General features: G+C 37.4%; 1 protein-coding gene and 1 long non-coding RNA gene across 3 annotated transcripts; one reads left to right on the top strand and one right to left on the bottom strand.

Annotated features, from left to right (window-relative positions):
- Nucleotides 1-796: 796 nt before the first annotated feature.
- Nucleotides 797-2692, top strand: LOC110453081. Its single transcript, XR_002463251.1, has 3 exons — nucleotides 797-1160; nucleotides 1253-1314; nucleotides 1640-2692. It is a non-coding gene; the product is annotated as an uncharacterized LOC110453081 (long non-coding RNA).
- A 103-nt stretch (nucleotides 2693-2795) lies between these two features.
- Nucleotides 2796-17059, bottom strand: LOC110453080 (protein AF-9-like). 2 transcript variants are annotated; one of them, XM_021501911.1, is made up of 6 exons: nucleotides 16791-17059; nucleotides 10171-10260; nucleotides 8470-8656; nucleotides 7262-7488; nucleotides 6691-6798; nucleotides 2796-6301 (listed from the first exon to the last, which is right to left on the bottom strand). In XM_021501911.1, the coding sequence occupies exons 3-6, from the start codon at nucleotides 8648-8650 to the stop codon at nucleotides 4097-4099; spliced, it is 2721 nt and encodes a 906-aa protein (XP_021357586.1). In that variant the 5' UTR covers nucleotides 8651-8656; nucleotides 10171-10260; nucleotides 16791-17059; the 3' UTR covers nucleotides 2796-4096. The 2 variants fall into 2 exon arrangements, with proteins under 2 accessions (XP_021357586.1, XP_021357585.1); XM_021501910.1 differs by lacking the exon at nucleotides 16791-17059 and adding an exon at nucleotides 11821-11950.
- Nucleotides 17060-17779: the final 720 nt, after the last annotated feature.

The following is a 17779-nucleotide window of genomic DNA, read 5'->3' as shown; positions in this document are numbered from 1 at the left end:
TATGTCAACAGGACAGGCCATTCTGTTCCTACTACTGTATAGCACAGGTCAACAGGACAGGTCATTCTGCACCTACTACTGTATAGGACAGGTCAACAGGACAGGTCATTCTGCTCCTACTATAGCACAGGTCAACATACAGGACAGGTCATTCTGTTTCTACTATAGCACAGGGCAACATACAGGACAGGTCATTCTGTTCCTACTACTGTATAGCACAGCCTTTCTTCTATTTCAAGCAATCAAATTTTAGAGAACTATAATTATGTAAAATGCATGGCAGCAACAGGACATAATAGTGACATGGTACCCTTTACCATAGATAATCACGACTAGCAAGGTGTTGAAAAACGCAAATACGCATCTGGTAGGAAATCATATATAAAAGCAAATAAGTCCTTCACAAGAAGATGAAAAATTGTTTTATAAAAAAAACAATAAACAGGTCATGCTGCTACAATGATAGCATATGTCAACAGGACAGGCCATTCTGGTCCTACTACTGTATAGGACAGGTCAACAGGACAGGTCATTCTGCACCTACTACTGTATAGGACAGGTCAACAGGACAGGTCATTCTGCTCCTACTATAGCACAGGTCATTCTGCTCCTACTACTGTATAGCACAGATCAACAGGACAGGTCATTCTGCTCCTACTATAGCACAGGTCTACATACAGGACAGGTCATTCTGTTTCTACTACCGCACTGTATAGCAAAGGTCAACAGGACAGGTCATTCTGTTCCTACTTCTGTATAGCACAGGTCAACAGGACAGGGAATTCTGACCCTACTACTGTATAGCAAAAGTCAACAGGACAGGTCATTCTGTACCTACTGGTCAACAGGATAGGTCATTCTGTTCCTACTTCTGTATAGCACAGGTCAACAGGACAGGTCACTCTGTACCTACTACTGTATAGCACAGGTCACCAGGACAGGTCATTCTGTACCTACTACTGTATAGCAAAAGTCAACAGGACAGGTCATTCTGTACCTACTATAGCACAGGTCAACATACCGGACAGGTCATTCTGTTCCTACTACTGTATAGCACATGTCAACAGCACAGGTCATTCTGTTCCCACTACTGTATAGCACAGGTCAACAGGACAGGCCATTCTGTTCCTACTTCTGTATAGCACAGGTCAACAGGACAGGTCATTCTGCTCCTCCTATAGCACAGGTCAACAAACAGGACAGGTCATTCTGTTTCTACTACCGTACTGTATAGCAAAGGGCAACAGGACAGGTCATTCTGTACCTACTGGTCAACAGGACAGGTCATTCTGTCCCTACTACTGTATAGCACAGGTCAACAAGACAGGTCATTCTGCTCCTACTATAGCACAGGTCAACATACAGGACAGGTCATTCTGTTTCTACTACCGTACTGTATAGCAAAGGGCAACAGGACAGGTCATTCTGTACCTACTACTGTATAGCAAAAGTCGACAGGACAGGTAATTCTGCTCCTACTACTGAATAGCACATGTCAACAGGACAGGTCATTCTTTTCCTACTACTTTATAGCAAAGGTCAACAGGACAGGTCATTCTGTACCTACTACTGTATAGCAAAAGTCAACAGGACAGGTAATTCTGCTCCTACTACTGTATAGCACATGTCAACAGGACAGGTCATTCTGTTCCCACTACTGTATAGCACAGGTCAACAGGACAGGCCATTCTGTACCTACTACTGTATAGCACAGGTCAACAAGACAGGTCATTCTGCTCCTACTATAGCACAGGTCATTCTGCTCCTACTACTGTATAGCACAGGTCAACAGGACAGGTCAAGTACAGACTTTGATTCAAACTTTCCATACAAACATAACCATGGATTATCAACACATACAAGATTATCAATAAAAGAGCAGAAAACAGTTTTCAAAATTGTCAAGAATACATCATGCAATTCACAACACTATGCCAATAATTAATACTGATGATTATAACGTTTTACCATTAGCATCTCAAATAAATAAATAAATACATGTACCGTGCTGCAGATGAGAAGATTTACATAATCTAGTTCCTCACAGACTGGTCAATATGATGTTAATTAAATGCTATTTCAGAATAGGTTGGAAGGATAGAAATTCGTAAATAAATAAAATCGTATGTACAGGATTCAAAATTATTCTTTGAAGTAAGAACCAAAACTGCTTGAAAAATGTTCACTTGGATTAAGAATGAAATAAAAGATTTGTATACCAGTTTCCACTTCTACAATCATCACAATAGTGTAAGCCATTCCACTAAAGTTAGCACGCCTCACTGGTTTGGGGTTTTGAAAAATTAAAACTGCAATTTTGTTATTAAAGAAATTATGATTATGTAATTACACATTCAAACATCATAAATGTAGTACAAGATGTAAATGTACAAAAGTAGTTCAATCCTTGTACTACACTCAAGACCCTATATATTCTGATGTTTGGAAGTTCCTCAAGACATCAGCATGAAATTATATTTGAAGGTCAAAAATGAGCATCCACATGTAGATTATATATATATAGCAGCTGGCCTAGGGCTGGACAATAACAGTAGCCTGATCATGATAGTATTAGACTAGTGATTTATCCAGGTGGACTTTTAGCTCTCTAAAACTGCTAGCCCAATGGACTAGGTTGAATCTTGGTTGGTGGAAACTGCCAATGGACTAGCTCTATAGCAAAGCACAGAAGTAAAGATATGACATGAAAGACATATGACAGACTTTTTGCATTTTAGTCAAGAAATGTTACCCATTATAGCTGTTCCATAACTTGCCTTCTTCTTTTGTTCTACACTTGGGTACAATGAATCTGTTATTACATCAAACTTTGTCACCTAGATATTGTTTCATCCTTGGAAATTCAAATGACAGATGATTTTTTTGGTACAATTAAGCAGATATTTTGGAAAGAAGAACTGTCTATAAATTCAGCACCATATATGCACCAAGGCAACATAGCCAATACAAGCAGTTATGTAGGTGACCTCTATATGGTAACTTGGTCATGTAGGTGACCTATATATGGTAACTAGGTCATGTAGGTGACCTATATAGGGTAACTAGGTCATGAAGGTGACCTATATAGGGTAACTACCGGGTACTGGTCTTGAACCACGTCACTTTAATATAACTAATTCAAACAGTATTATAACCCTAACCCTAACCTTACTAGTATCCTATCGGTTATACTGCAATCCAAATGAAATTGAAGAATTGAAACAGCTAAGTAAAAAACAGGTATCAACGAGTCCAAATACTAGTCCTCATGCATACTTCTGTGATATTACTGGATCCTACTGTATAACATACTTTTGTATGTAAATGTTTGGACATTGAGGTCGCTTCCTCTGCCATTATATACAGGGTACATTGAACGATTCATGAGACAATCTTAGGATCTGAGGTACTGCAAAGATTGAGATAACTAAAAGGATGCATGATCTGTGACTTTGAAATATTATTAGAAAATGATGCATTTACCAACCAAAAACTGAAAGGAGATGTGATTAGTTTAAGGTTAAAAAAACCCAGATACCATTAGAATATATCATCATATTGAAATATTCAGTACACGTTCAACTTTTTTTGTTTCCAAAGTATGAAATAAAATTCCTTCCAAAAATTAGCATATTTGATTGAGTTTCATCAATCTACCCAACACTAACGATAATCAGGTTATCCCACTCTCCAGAATTAACAAGGGAAATTCTTTATGTATCAATAGGTATCCGGTAATTAAGTAATTCAAATATTTTCAAATTTAAGACGCTTAAGGTGGTCGAATTATTGCCACTCTAACAGTACTGTATTGAGAATTTCTGGATTGTATTATTGTTAACACCAGATATAAGTCTACAACATATGAAAAACACATTGGAAATTTCAGGGCATCATATAAATTACTGGTCCTTTTGACACGACATCAGACTTCAATCCTTTCTCATCCCTTGGATTTGAATGCAGAGCAAAACAAAATTTCCTCAAATCCATGACAACCATACCTCTTTAGTTCACTTTTATCACCATACAAGGAGGTGAAATGAAACACTTATTCTGGAAGAGGTCTTTTATCTGGCTGTACATCAGACACTGACTAGGGAGCTGAACCACCAATGAAGTTCTGAAGCCTCTCCACAGTCTTGCTATCCAAAGCACAAAGATCAAAGTCCAATGATGCTTCTCCGATTTCGTATTTTCCTGTCTCCAATATAACAGTCACAATTTGTTGAAGAACTCCACGATCTTTCATTGTTTCTAGTTTTTTATGGAGATCCAGCAATGAGACAAGATCTTGCCCATTGGGAGCATTTCCAAGGTTGTGCTGCTCCAGAATATCTCCGAAATTGATATGGCCATTTCCATTCATCTCTCGCTCCGGCTCATGTGTTTCACTGGCGTAATTGTTATTGGTGTTTGATCTTTCTTCTCTGTAGGAATTCTCTTGATTTTCAGCAATATTTTCCTTGCATGCTTTCCTTTGCTTTGCAGACTCCTTACTTGACTTCCGTTCCTTATCTTTAGATTTTTTCTCTTTCACCGTACTTTCAGTTTTGACACTTGAGTCACACTTGGAGTTGTCTCTTACAGATGCACTAGAATTCCCTTTGTCCTTCTTGTTGCTTTCAGATTTACTGTCATTTTTATTTTTGGAAGAAGATGATGATGATTTAGATGATTTCTTTTGCGATGACTGAGTTGAAGGTGTTGATGAAGAGGAATGATCTTTTGATTCAATGGTGGAATGATGACTAGATTTGGAACTCTTCTGGGAATGAGGTGACAAAACACTTTTTGAATGTGATGGTGAACTTTCCCTCGTAGTTTTCTGAGATGGTGGAGAATCCATTCTCAAAGATTTCACAGCAGGAGACGATGAACTTTTTGTACTTTTAACAGATCCTGGCGAAGCTCGAGAACTTTTTACAGAGGAGGGTGAAAAAGTTTTAACAGGAGAACGAAAAGCTTGAGGAATCAAATCATCGTCATCATCATCGTCATCATCATCTTGGTCACTCAAATCTTGCATGAGTCTATCAAGAGCCCGTTTTGTTTGCTGTTGCATTGTGGGTTGTGGGGAGGGGTTAGTGGAAGCCATGGAAGTGTTTGATGCCACAGAACTTGGTCTTGTTGTACTTTCCTCACCATCATCAATTTCATCATTCAGACTATCCTCACTATCACTATGAGTCCCATTAAGTCGTGATTGGTGTAGGTCACGAAGCTCTGGCTCCTCTACATCCTGTTCCATATTATCTTCCGACGATGACGAGCTGTCATTACTACTGTCCTCACTATCATCAGAAATAATCCGCTTTCGCTTGTTTGGTGGTTGTGATGTCCCTGCACTTGATCTTCGGGGTTTCTCCTTATTCTTTTTACCATGAGATGATAACTTCTCCTTGGCAAATGCTTCTTTTGAAAAAGTATTTTTGGTGCTAGGAGAAGAATGTTTGTCACTAACCTCAGTCTTAACTTTCACTCTCTCCTCAGAGACCTCTGTCTTTACTTTACTGGACGTATGGGTTTCACTTTTAATCTCAGATTTTACCTCCATTTCCATTTTCACCTTACTACTAGAAGAGACTGTTTCACTTTTCACTTTAGATTTGGTGTCCTCTCTAACAGAATCATGCTTACTCTCATGTCTGCTACTTTTGGAGGATTTGCTTTTGTCTTTATCTTTATTGGATTTGTGAGATTTAGAGGATGAAGATTTATTTCTATGTTTGGATGATGATAAACTGTCTTTAGATGATGAATTTTTCTCCTTAGATTCTTTTGAAGAAGACTCTTTGTCCTTTGAAGAGGATTCCTTATCCTTTGAAGATGATTCTTTGTCTTTAGAAGAGGAATCCTTATCCTTTGAAGAAGAATCCCTTTCCTTTGAAGAAGAATCCTTTTCCTTTGAAGAGGATTCTTTATGTTTTGATGATGAGGAGGAAGAATCTTTCTCCTTTGAATGTTTGTTTTTTTCCACAGACTTTTCTCCATGTTTATCCCTGACCTTACCATCTGATGGTGAGGACCCAGACGAGCTTTTCTTAGCCTTCTTGCCACCATCATCATGAGAGCCATCATAAGACCTTTTCTGCGAAGACGAGGAATGTTTGTCTTTAGAGGAACTTTTATGTGATTTAGAACTTGATTCACTCGAGCTGATAATGGTGGTACTCGACGTGGTGTTGGAAGTGACCGTTTGAGCTAAAGTCCCTGACGATGATGATGAAGAGGAACTTGAAGTGTCCTTGGAACCAGACCCAGGTATGGACTTGCCAGAAATAGATGAACTTCCTTTTGACTGTGAAAAGAAAATATGTTTAGAGATATATCAGAGCTTGCCTGTTCAATGCTCTCCTTTGAGAAAATGTTCTCCTCTGTACAGTTACTGCATGCCTACTGTCAGGATAATATGGAAAGTGTTAATCAAATGGACATAGTTCTAGTTTCGCCCAAAACATTTTATTAATGACTAGCAAAAGTATGGTTACTAAGATCATTGAACTGGCAAAATGGAACTTTCCACAGATCAACCAAATTTTGTATGGCTGTAGGCCATCTGGTCACAGTTACTTTTTAACTCTGGTTAAAATAATCATAATCATGTAGCTTGAGATCTTATTGTGATGTGCATGCCTTTATACCACTTCACTAGTTTAATTCTTTTGCCTGTAACTTATCTTTAATTACCTTGGATGATGAGTGTTTAGATTTCTTCACTGTGTCAGTCTGGATAGGAGGACCAAACAAGTCTGTAAACTGGCCAGTTTCTTTCTCCCCATTGGGGTTGACAACAATCTGTTCAGAGATAACATCATTAATCTTATAGGTCCTCAACTGCATATTAACACACTTATTTTATTAATGGTATATTTTTTACCCAATGTATACACAATATAATTATGAATGCCTCTCATTTCACTGTTACATTGATAATAATGTCAGTGTTACTGTTATTAAATGTATCCAACTGTTTCCTTTAATATCATCGCCAAACCACTTTAATGAAATATTTCTGCCATAAAACATGTGTCACATACTCTTCCTTCAATATCAAGTCCAGCACATCATGTTTGAAATACAATATTTATTTCTATACATTTCAGGTTTGAAACCGAAATTAAAGAAATTCAAAAATTCTACCTAGTTTTTAACTTGAAATGTCATATTATTTCCAGCTGACAGATCTTGCTTTTTTCAATATGGCCACCTTCTTTTTCAAAAAATAAAATAAATAAATAAATAAATATTGAATACCAACCCCTCCAGCTTCCAGTAATTTGCGTTTGAATTCCTCAGTAGGATTTTGGAAAGTGAGTTTCTCACATCGGGTATGGTTCACAGGGGGATTGTCGGCCATTCTCAGAAACAAGTCATACTGGTAGCGAATTTTACGCGGCTCCTCCTTGTTTTTAAAGTATATGTCTATTGGAAAGTTAAATCCAGCATATCCTGACTCTGACACATAGTAAGGTGGGGATGTCTTTACTGGAAATAGAGAAATTAAAACATATAAGATGATAACATTTCCAAAATAATGTCTTCAGGTCTTTAAATTTACTTATGTCTGAAACTTTGTAAATCAGAATTTAGGTCAGAAACATGTGTATACTATAAATATATTTAATAGAGTTACAGAAACATGTGTATACTATAAATGTATTTAATAGTTACAGAAACATGTGTATACTATAAATATATTTAATAGAGTTACAGAAACATGTGTATAATATAAATATATTTAATAAAGTTACATAGTTTCTTCGGCTACCACAGCTCACCAATTCTATCAGCATCATGTCAATATTTTACAGAACATGACCATGGTTATCAGCTGTTGGGAGTCAGTTAAAATTTAATGATCGATGATTGATTACACTCAACTCATTGATGATGGATTAATTATCATTTAAAATAAATATCACGAGACTGCTGCTGCTTTAAATTCTTGTTAGTGTCTAGTAAACAATCACTCTACAGAAAACTCTATAATATCTACACTCAACAGTGTAGTCGATCAATCAGTTTATTGGCCTAACCAATCAACAGTTGATTAGATGGAATACCAGTAGCAGTCACTTCAACAATTTCCTCACACAATTTGTGTGCCATTGATGATGGCACAATGCATAATTGCATTCACAATGCATTACAACATGGGAGTATTTTTTAAAGTTAAATCTGGAATTAAGTGTGGAAGAAAAAATAACACTGTAGGCAGTGAAATCTCAACTCTTACGATAAGATTTTATAAGTTTAGCGCGTGGCAAGAGCTACATATACTAAACCTTGAGAATGTTGCCCTCTGATGACAATTTCCGTCTATAACACACAGGAGTGAGAGATTCTATTATTTACATGTGCATTGTGCCTCTCACTAATCAACCTGAACATTTCAATATACCAGATGTCAAAATAAAATTAAAGCTATCAGTATATCAATGCAAGAATAACAACCATGATACTTACCTCGTTTAGCATTGGTGAAGCTATGGTGAAGATTGAATACGACCTTCTCAATAAAGTGAGCAATATCACAACCATCAGGTCCCCTTACAAACACAGTCCAGTCGTGGGTAAACCCATTCTCTGTTGGATTTGAACGCACCGAGGCCCTGTGACCTAGCTCAATCTTAACCTGCACAGACATTGGCGGCTGAAACAACAAGAAATAGTTCAGGTAGGGTATTTAATATTTCTACCACACCACATGTTTCATGCACCAGGCCTAAAATAAAACATTATCTCCACCGATCTGCAAAAGAAACCCCACTTCAAAATATCTGATAGAGATTTTGTATATATTTACCGTTTCTAAATTATGGAAATTTAGTCGGTCATCCATTCAAATATGTTTTCAGTATCTTTGTTTTAAACTAAACATTGAGGAGACCTGGCAGAGTACATAATCAGGGTCAAAGCAGGCAACTTATCAAAGCTTTATTTTAAATTACTCATTTAATTTAATCCTGTATAAAAGACATAATGAAATAGCATCCCCATATAATAGTATGGAGATGTAAATAATACATGAATGTAGTTCTTCGAGGGGTTGACACTGAATGGGTTGACAAATTTACCTATAGACTGTAATACTGATTGTGTTCTTGACATTTACACCCCTCAATATGAACTCATTTGAGGTTTTGTTATACTTGACCTTTGTATCAAGTTGCTAGATTGATGACTTGGGACAGATATGATTAACACTAATACACCCCCCTTCTCCCTTGTAAAATGGCATAAAGGATACAAAATAAATAATCAATGGCAACAACATTATCACTAGTGATTTTAAATTGTCTGATGTGTAACCACAAGATGTTGGTTAAGCAGGAAGTTGGAGACCACAAACGTACCACAATATCATATATCCTACGTGTAGGTCGGCACACACATACCCAGTACTGGTACAGGTTATATAACCATAGGGTACATATAGCAGTGTAGGAGAAGACATCATTTACCCCTGGGTATGGGGTACTTGTACTGATATGGGCATACATTGTATAGGTAGAATTATTATTACAACTTGTTTTGCTGATGTCATTTGACTCTAGCTCTTTGACCTGGTTCTGATGATACCATATAACATTAAAGATACTGCATGACCTATAGATATCCAAGACATATCCCCTTCTCCCCCTCAAATATACTCACCATTCCCCCTCAACCCCAACACATTTCAAGGGTGAGATGATTGAACTGCTTTAAGCTAATTAATAACATATATGTGAAACAAACATTAATTTGGTAATTTTAAACACAACATGTGAGTGTAAATCTACAATTAGTTATTACAGTTGATGTTACAGGTTTCAACACAACACTTACCTGGTATTCGCTAGTCTTAGGCTAGTAATTTCACCAAGGATAAGTTAATGATCACTTAACCCAACTTGTCATCTAGTACGAGACTTATAGATTTTAAAAAGCACTAGTGAATCACCTTTATTTTCTAGTCTTTGGGACTTGAAAATAATATGCTTTCATCATATCCATTGACTGATAGATTTTAACATTCTTCTTAAAGTACAGATAAATACTGAAATGAATGTTATTGTTAATTGCCAAAACTGTCATATGACTTCATCATATTTCCATTACAACAGGTTTCTTTTGTATCCTCTATCAATTATTCTATTTTCTATCTTTATCAAGCACACTTACTTTTGTTTGAGTCAGGTCAAAACTATAAGCTGATCTCTAGGGGCCAGGTCACTTCAGCTTTTTGTTTTTGAAGACTGTTCGGGTTGATTTCTGATTGGGTATATAAAGTGCTGTCATTAAACAAATTGTGTAATTAAAATAAAGTTGTACTACCCACTATGGCTAAAAAATAAAGTTATACTACCCACTATGGCTAAAAAACAAAGTTATACTACCCATTATGGCTATAAAACAAAGTTATACTACCCACTATGGCTAAAAAACAAAGTTATACTACCCACTATGGCTAAAAAATAAAGACACATCCAGTCAAGAACTTCCATTACATTATAACTATAGTACCTATTTATGAACTACTGTTGACACTCCACACGTACAGTGAGTTTTGTTAAGTGTTTGGTCCGGTAATCTTGTCATATCTAAGTAGTAGTCTTCCTCAATTTGTATTAAAAAATGGTCAATCTAAACACCGCTGTTACAGGCTATACTTGTCTCTAACATTAGCTTACTAAAATTAGCAAGCTTAAAACAAACAAATAGAATGTCAGATCTACACATGTGAAAGATTAGCGGACAATGCAATGCTACGGGAAATAAGGACAAAAGAACATCCTTTAGCATTTTTTGAATGTTTATCTCATAAGAATCACATTACCAAAGATGGAATTGTCACAGTTTTGGATCGAGATATTTATCGTACAAGAAACCATTTACAGTTTGTTACTTATGTTGGATATAATGCTATCTGGTGCGAATTCACTGTCAACCTATTTTTAGGGACAAGTATATCATGTACTGTGTGTTGAAAGCTTAGAGGTTTTGTATTAGCTAGTTTGACAACTGGGCTTGAACCTACAGGTAGGTATCAGTCGGAGGAGCCTTCAAGAGTTATCCAGTGTTCTTCAGAAAATCGAGTTAGTTCATTGGTTTAAATCAGGAATTCAAAGTTAGCACAGACTCTATGAAGACTTCTTTGGGGGATCAGTTGTTGGGCCTGGGGTAATTAAACACAGCCTCAGGCTAGGAATCCCATTTGGTTCTGTTGGTATGATTGTTTTCTAGTCTATATATGTGTTCACCTGAATGTACAGCATGTCATAAGCATGTCATAAGCATGACTTGTATGTGAAAGTTGCACTTGATCTGACCTGGTACTGTTAGGGGGCCATCTAAATACTTTGGCATGTGTTATTCTGTGCTGTATAGTATAATGTTGTTGTGTGTAATAAACATTCCATAACTAATCTACTCTGTCTTTTGAGATGTGCATCATATAATTGAGTAATATATGTTATAAAACAACTTTGGGGCGCAAGATTACCGACCTGTGTTTTACAGTATGACTTTACGTTTTATTACTTGTCATGGCACATGAAATTATTAATATTTCTGGGGGAGACAACCTATATTCACATCGGTTTCAGAATGAAATTTCAAAAATAAACAAGCCATATATTCGGTTTCAATCTCACAATTTTAAACAAGTTTACTTGCAATGCCAGACATACAGATAAAGTACATAGTGACAGAATGACAGGACCGTAGGTTTCGATCGTAATCTGCAGGCCAGACGATAAGAGGCTTCTGACGTTTGATAAACAAAGGTGAATAACAGATAAACAAAGACCGGGACTGATCCACAACTATTACCTGTGACATGTCGAGTGTTTACAGGTTACAATAACGCTCAGCAAACCCTTCTATAAAACGAAAGCTTCTGTTAAACACAAAGAACATAGTCTTCTGTGATAATTCATTATGCTGATCACAACACGATGTGTAGGCGGAAGTCGCTTTGCGCAGACTCACGTAAGAAGGAAGTGGGTAGGGGGAAGGGCGAGAAAGTGAAAGTAACTCACATCAGAGAGCCTGAGAGGTATACAATTATAATTTCATTGACGCCGGTCCTTCCTTCCTTCTTAGTAAATAAAAGAAAATCTTGGACTTTATCACTGAGGGGAATCCACCTTTTATTTTAGTTACATAAACCTGCCGTTATATTCCTATCAAGAGTTCTATTTCAAAAAGAATTTTACCATCAAAATAATTGCCCTTTTTAATTTAATACCGAAGTGTTAACATAGCTCAAAACTGTAACATGAATACGACCTTCTTAATGAAACCTGAGATTGAGACCGGCGCCTGTATTCGTGATTTTGCGTGCTCGAGTCAAGCCAACTTTCTTGTAACTTGCCTAAATTATTAGTCACGATCAAAAAGGCAAGTGTTCACATTAAAAAACAGTATTTGGCTGTAAGTAGATATGCAAAAATTCTTCCAAATTAAGAACAAAAAGTCAGTTTTTGATTAATTCATCACAGTGAAGGAGAACGGAAGTTGGGTCTGAGCATAGAATCTGAGTTCGAGCATGAGAACGGTTCCATGAATACGGGCCCTGGCCATGGTATTCCAGAAGGGGAAGCGATTCGAATGCCATTAAAGATTGTTCGAACAAAAAATCAAGTTATCTGTGCAGAATCTGCTAAAAACGCGAAAGCTTCGAATTCAAGTAATGTCACCTCCTCACTGAACATCCTATACATCTATATCGCACAAAGAGGATTTATACCTTCTTTCAAGTCCTCACTCGAAGGGTACCACCAGTCTCTCTACTAATTTTGCATCCTCCTTATGTACATATTTTTAATATAATACTTTAAAAAATACAGAAATATATTCTTTGAAATGCCACCTCCCAGGGTCAATTCCAAGTTCTGATCCTTGTCATGGAAGAAGAAGAAGAAGAAGAAGATGACCATAATCTGACTTAATGATACCACTGACGGAATTAGATTAGATCTTTCTTGCAGTTCGTACTGAAAATAGGAAATATGTGTATGTCCGATCGCGTTCACTAGAACTGTGATATGATTGGCGGGGTTCGAAAGTTGTAATCGAGCAGGTGTTGAGGATGATAGTGGGAATGTGAGAGCGCGTCAATCTAGTCTGTTAATTAGTTACACCTGACCAGACATCTAGTCTGTTAATTAGTTACACCTGACCAGACGGTTGGGCTTCTATCAAAAAGTATTAGTGTTAAAATAAAATGCTATTATAGTGAAAGTAACATGTGTTACGTCACAATTTGCTGTGAGGTGAAAAATTGTTTGAAATGTTTTTGAAATGATGATGGGTTTTGATGATAAATAAAGAGGTTTATAGAGATGCTTACACGTCCACGGTGTGTTTCAAAGATTTTGGACTCTGTATTGTTTTCTTTGATTTTTGACCTAGGACTCTTGCAATGTAAAAATATTCATATAGAAAACATTTGCGTGATGCGAGAAAGTCAAAACGACTACAAAATGTTTCTAAATTAAATGCCGATCCAGATATGATGTTTGTTAGTTTAGTTTTGCAGTAGGTGAGATAGAAGAAGGTAATTGGACGAGAGATGCAGTGACGTATTGAGCAGACTGTGTATGGCATGTACCGCATGGCCCTTTCAAAAGAATTTGTTACATCTACTATAAATATATATATACGGTGTTCAGCGTAATTTTACACAATTTAGTGGTTTAAATCAACTTTCAGTTAAAATACCACCAAAATTAATGTATATCGATATATATGACCATTGGGGTGGCATTTTAACCGAATGTTGATTTAAACCACTAAAACGTGCAAATTATCAGGTGCCTTCGGTGTGTGCGTGTGTTAGACAACTCCGCCGTAGTACTAGTTACTATGTACATCAACTGTAAGGTCGGGATATAACTAAAGTGTTAGACAACTCCGCCGTAGTACTAGTTACTGTATACATCAGCTGTAAGGTCGGGATATAACTAAAGTGTGAAACAACTCCGCCGTAGTACTAGTTTCTATGTACATCAACTGTAAGGTCGGGATATAACTTAAGTGTGAAACAACTCCGCCGTAGTACTAGTTACTATGTACATCAACTATAAGGTCGGGATATAACTAAAGTGTTAAACAACTCCGCCGTAGTACTAGTTACTGTATACATCAACTGTAAGGTCGGGATATAACTTAAGTGTGAAACAACTCCGCCGTAGTACTAGTTACTGTATACATCAACTGTAAGGTCGGGATATAACTAAAGTGTGAGACAACTCCGCCGTAGTACTAGTTACTGTATACATCAACTGTAAGGTCGGGATATAACTAAAGTGTGAGACAACTCCGCCGTAGTACTAGTTACTGTATACATCAACTGTAAGGTCGGGATATAACTAAAGTGTGAGACAACTCCGCCGTAGTACTAGTTACTGTATACATCAACTGTAAGGTCGGGATATAACTAAAGTGTGAGACAACTCCGCCGTAGTACTAGTTACTGTATACATCAACTGTAAGGTCGGGATATAACTAAAGTGTGAGACAACTCCGCCGTAGTACTAGTTACTGTATACATCAACTGTAAGGTCGGGATATAACTAAAGTGTGAGACAACTCCGCCGTAGTACTAGTTACTGTATACATCAACTGTAAGGTCGGGATATAACTAAAGTGTGAGACAACTCCGCCGTAGTACTAGTTACTGTATACATCAACTGTAAGGTCGGGATATAACTAAAGTGTGAGACAACTCCGCCGTAGTACTAGTTACTGTATACATCAACTGTAAGGTCGGGATATAACTAAAGTGTGAGACAACTCCGCCGTAGTACTAGTTACTGTATACATCAACTGTAAGGTCGGGATATAACTAAAGTGTGAGACAACTCCGCCGTAGTACTAGTTACTGTATACATCAACTGTAAGGTCGGGATATAACTAAAGTGTGAGACAACTCCGCCGTAGTACTAGTTACTGTATACATCAACTGTAAGGTCGGGATATAACTAAAGTGTGAGACAACTCCGCCGTAGTACTAGTTACTGTATACATCAACTGTAAGGTCGGGATATAACTAAAGTGTGAGACAACTCCGCCGTAGTACTAGTTACTGTATACATCAACTGTAAGGTCGGGATATAACTAAAGTGTGAGACAACTCCGCCGTAGTACTAGTTACTGTATACATCAACTGTAAGGTCGGGATATAACTAAAGTGTGAGACAACTCCGCCGTAGTACTAGTTACTGTATACATCAACTGTAAGGTCGGGATATAACTAAAGTGTGAGACAACTCCGCCGTAGTACTAGTTACTGTATACATCAACTGTAAGGTCGGGATATAACTAAAGTGTGAGACAACTCCGCCGTAGTACTAGTTACTGTATACATCAACTGTAAGGTCGGGATATAACTAAAGTGTGAGACAACTCCGCCGTAGTACTAGTTACTGTATACATCAACTGTAAGGTCGGGATATAACTAAAGTGTGAGACAACTCCGCCGTAGTACTAGTTACTGTATACATCAACTGTAAGGTCGGGATATAACTAAAGTGTGAGACAACTCCGCCGTAGTACTAGTTACTGTATACATCAACTGTAAGGTCGGGATATAACTAAAGTGTGAGACAACTCCGCCGTAGTACTAGTTACTGTATACATCAACTGTAAGGTCGGGATATAACTAAAGTGTGAGACAACTCCGCCGTAGTACTAGTTACTGTATACATCAACTGTAAGGTCGGGATATAACTAAAGTGTGAGACAACTCCGCCGTAGTACTAGTTACTGTATACATCAACTGTAAGGTCGGGATATAACTAAAGTGTGAGACAACTCCGCCGTAGTACTAGTTACTGTATACATCAACTGTAAGGTCGGGATATAACTAAAGTGTGAGACAACTCCGCCGTAGTACTAGTTACTGTATACATCAACTGTAAGGTCGGGATATAACTAAAGTGTGAGACAACTCCGCCGTAGTACTAGTTACTGTATACATCAACTGTAAGGTCGGGATATAACTAAAGTGTGAGACAACTCCGCCGTAGTACTAGTTACTGTATACATCAACTGTAAGGTCGGGATATAACTAAAGTGTGAGACAACTCCGCCGTAGTACTAGTTACTGTATACATCAACTGTAAGGTCGGGATATAACTAAAGTGTGAGACAACTCCGCCGTAGTACTAGTTACTGTATACATCAACTGTAAGGTCGGGATATAACTAAAGTGTGAGACAACTCCGCCGTAGTACTAGTTACTGTATACATCAACTGTAAGGTCGGGATATAACTAAAGTGTGAGACAACTCCGCCGTAGTACTAGTTACTGTATACATCAACTGTAAGGTCGGGATATAACTAAAGTGTGAGACAACTCCGCCGTAGTACTAGTTACTGTATACATCAACTGTAAGGTCGGGATATAACTAAAGTGTTAGACAACTCCGCCGTAGTACTAGTTACTGTATACATCAACTGTAAGGTCGGGATATAACTAAAGCGGAGACGATACCAGAGAGACCACTGTTTCATTGTCTGACATTTATCAATGTCTAATATCAACATCAAAATTAAATGAGTTGAACTTTTTACCATAATTTACTTCGTATACAAATATCGGATGACGTATGAATTAGATATGACTGTCACTTTTGATTTATAGGCAGCTTATACTATCAACATCAGCATTAATATAACTCTTGTTAGATTATAACACAGTTTTGCCGGGGAACCCCCCGACTCACCCCCTACGGCCATGTATACGATAACCAACCATATTATATATATATATATATATATATATATGTACTTACGTTATGCTGATTTTTAAATCCCATTCTTGAATTGTACAGTTAAGGAATGCTTATGTTGTATAGTCCCAACACGACGATCTTGGGGAATAGTTCAACGGCACACACGTGTTCTACTGATGCTAGCATATATATATATTTAACATCTATAGTATGAAATTCCGATAAAGAGTTAATTTCCCTGAAGTATCACTTGAATTAACACAAGGAAGATTTGTATAACTAAGAACAGGACGATGTCGACATGAAGAGCTCGATTCTAGGTTTTCTTATTTTATAAATCGTTTAGAATTGTGAGAACACTACTTAAAACATGATTGGTCTAAACAGTTACATGTAATGCTGCCATGGGGATACCCAATGCAGGCGGCTACATCCGGGTGTGACGTCAATCTATATTCCTAAAATAGACACGGTATCCACCGAGTGTGTCACATATCGACTAATCTGAGTGGGCACATGCCTACACGTTTTGTTCTTTTTATATATTTTTTTTATTTTTATTATGAATCATGACACGTGCCTTAAGAGCTTATATTCAACGTACCTACGCACAGTTCTGGGTCAGGTACAGACAATTCGAATCCTTTTTATTAGCTCACCTGGCACAAAGTGCCAAGTGAGCTTATGCCGTGGTGCGGCGTCCGTCGTCCGTCCGTCCGTCCGTCCGTCCGTCCGTCGTCCGTCCGTTGTCCGGCGTCAATATTTTACTTTAAACGACTTCTTCTTAATAACCAAAAGGCCTAGGGTGATGATATTTGGCCAGAAGCAAACTGGGATGAAGGGCTACCAAGTTTGTTCAAATAAATGACCTTCATCTATTTTCAAGGTCACAGGGGTCAAATATGTTAAAAACTTTAAACAACTTCTTCTCAATAACCAAACTGCCCAGGGAGATGATATTTGGTCAGTAGCATGCTAGGGTGAAGGGCTACCAAGTTTGTTCAAATGAATGACCTTCAATTATATTCAAGGTCACAGGGGTCAATTGT

The sequence above is a fragment of the Mizuhopecten yessoensis genome, unplaced genomic scaffold (genome assembly GCF_002113885.1).
Source record: "Mizuhopecten yessoensis strain PY_sf001 unplaced genomic scaffold, ASM211388v2 scaffold7087, whole genome shotgun sequence".
NCBI lineage: Eukaryota > Metazoa > Mollusca > Bivalvia > Pectinida > Pectinidae > Mizuhopecten > Mizuhopecten yessoensis.
The sequence above is the reverse complement of the archived record's forward strand: the minus strand, read 5'-3'. Positions and strand labels throughout refer to the sequence as shown.

What these genes read in the sequence shown, in the direction of transcription:
- LOC110453080 (XM_021501911.1), bottom strand. Translation starts at nt 8,650, where the DNA reads ATGTCTGTGCAGGTTAAGATTGAGCTAGGTCACAGGGCCTCGGTGCGT. An exon ending in CTTCACCAATGCTAAACGAG is followed by an intron (nt 7,489 to 8,469) that starts GTAAGTATCATG and finishes CTCTATTTCCAG; the next exon opens with TAAAGACATCCCCACCTTAC. An exon ending in AATTACTGGAAGCTGGAGGG is followed by an intron (nt 6,799 to 7,261) that starts GTTGGTATTCAA and finishes ATCTCTGAACAG; the next exon opens with ATTGTTGTCAACCCCAATGG.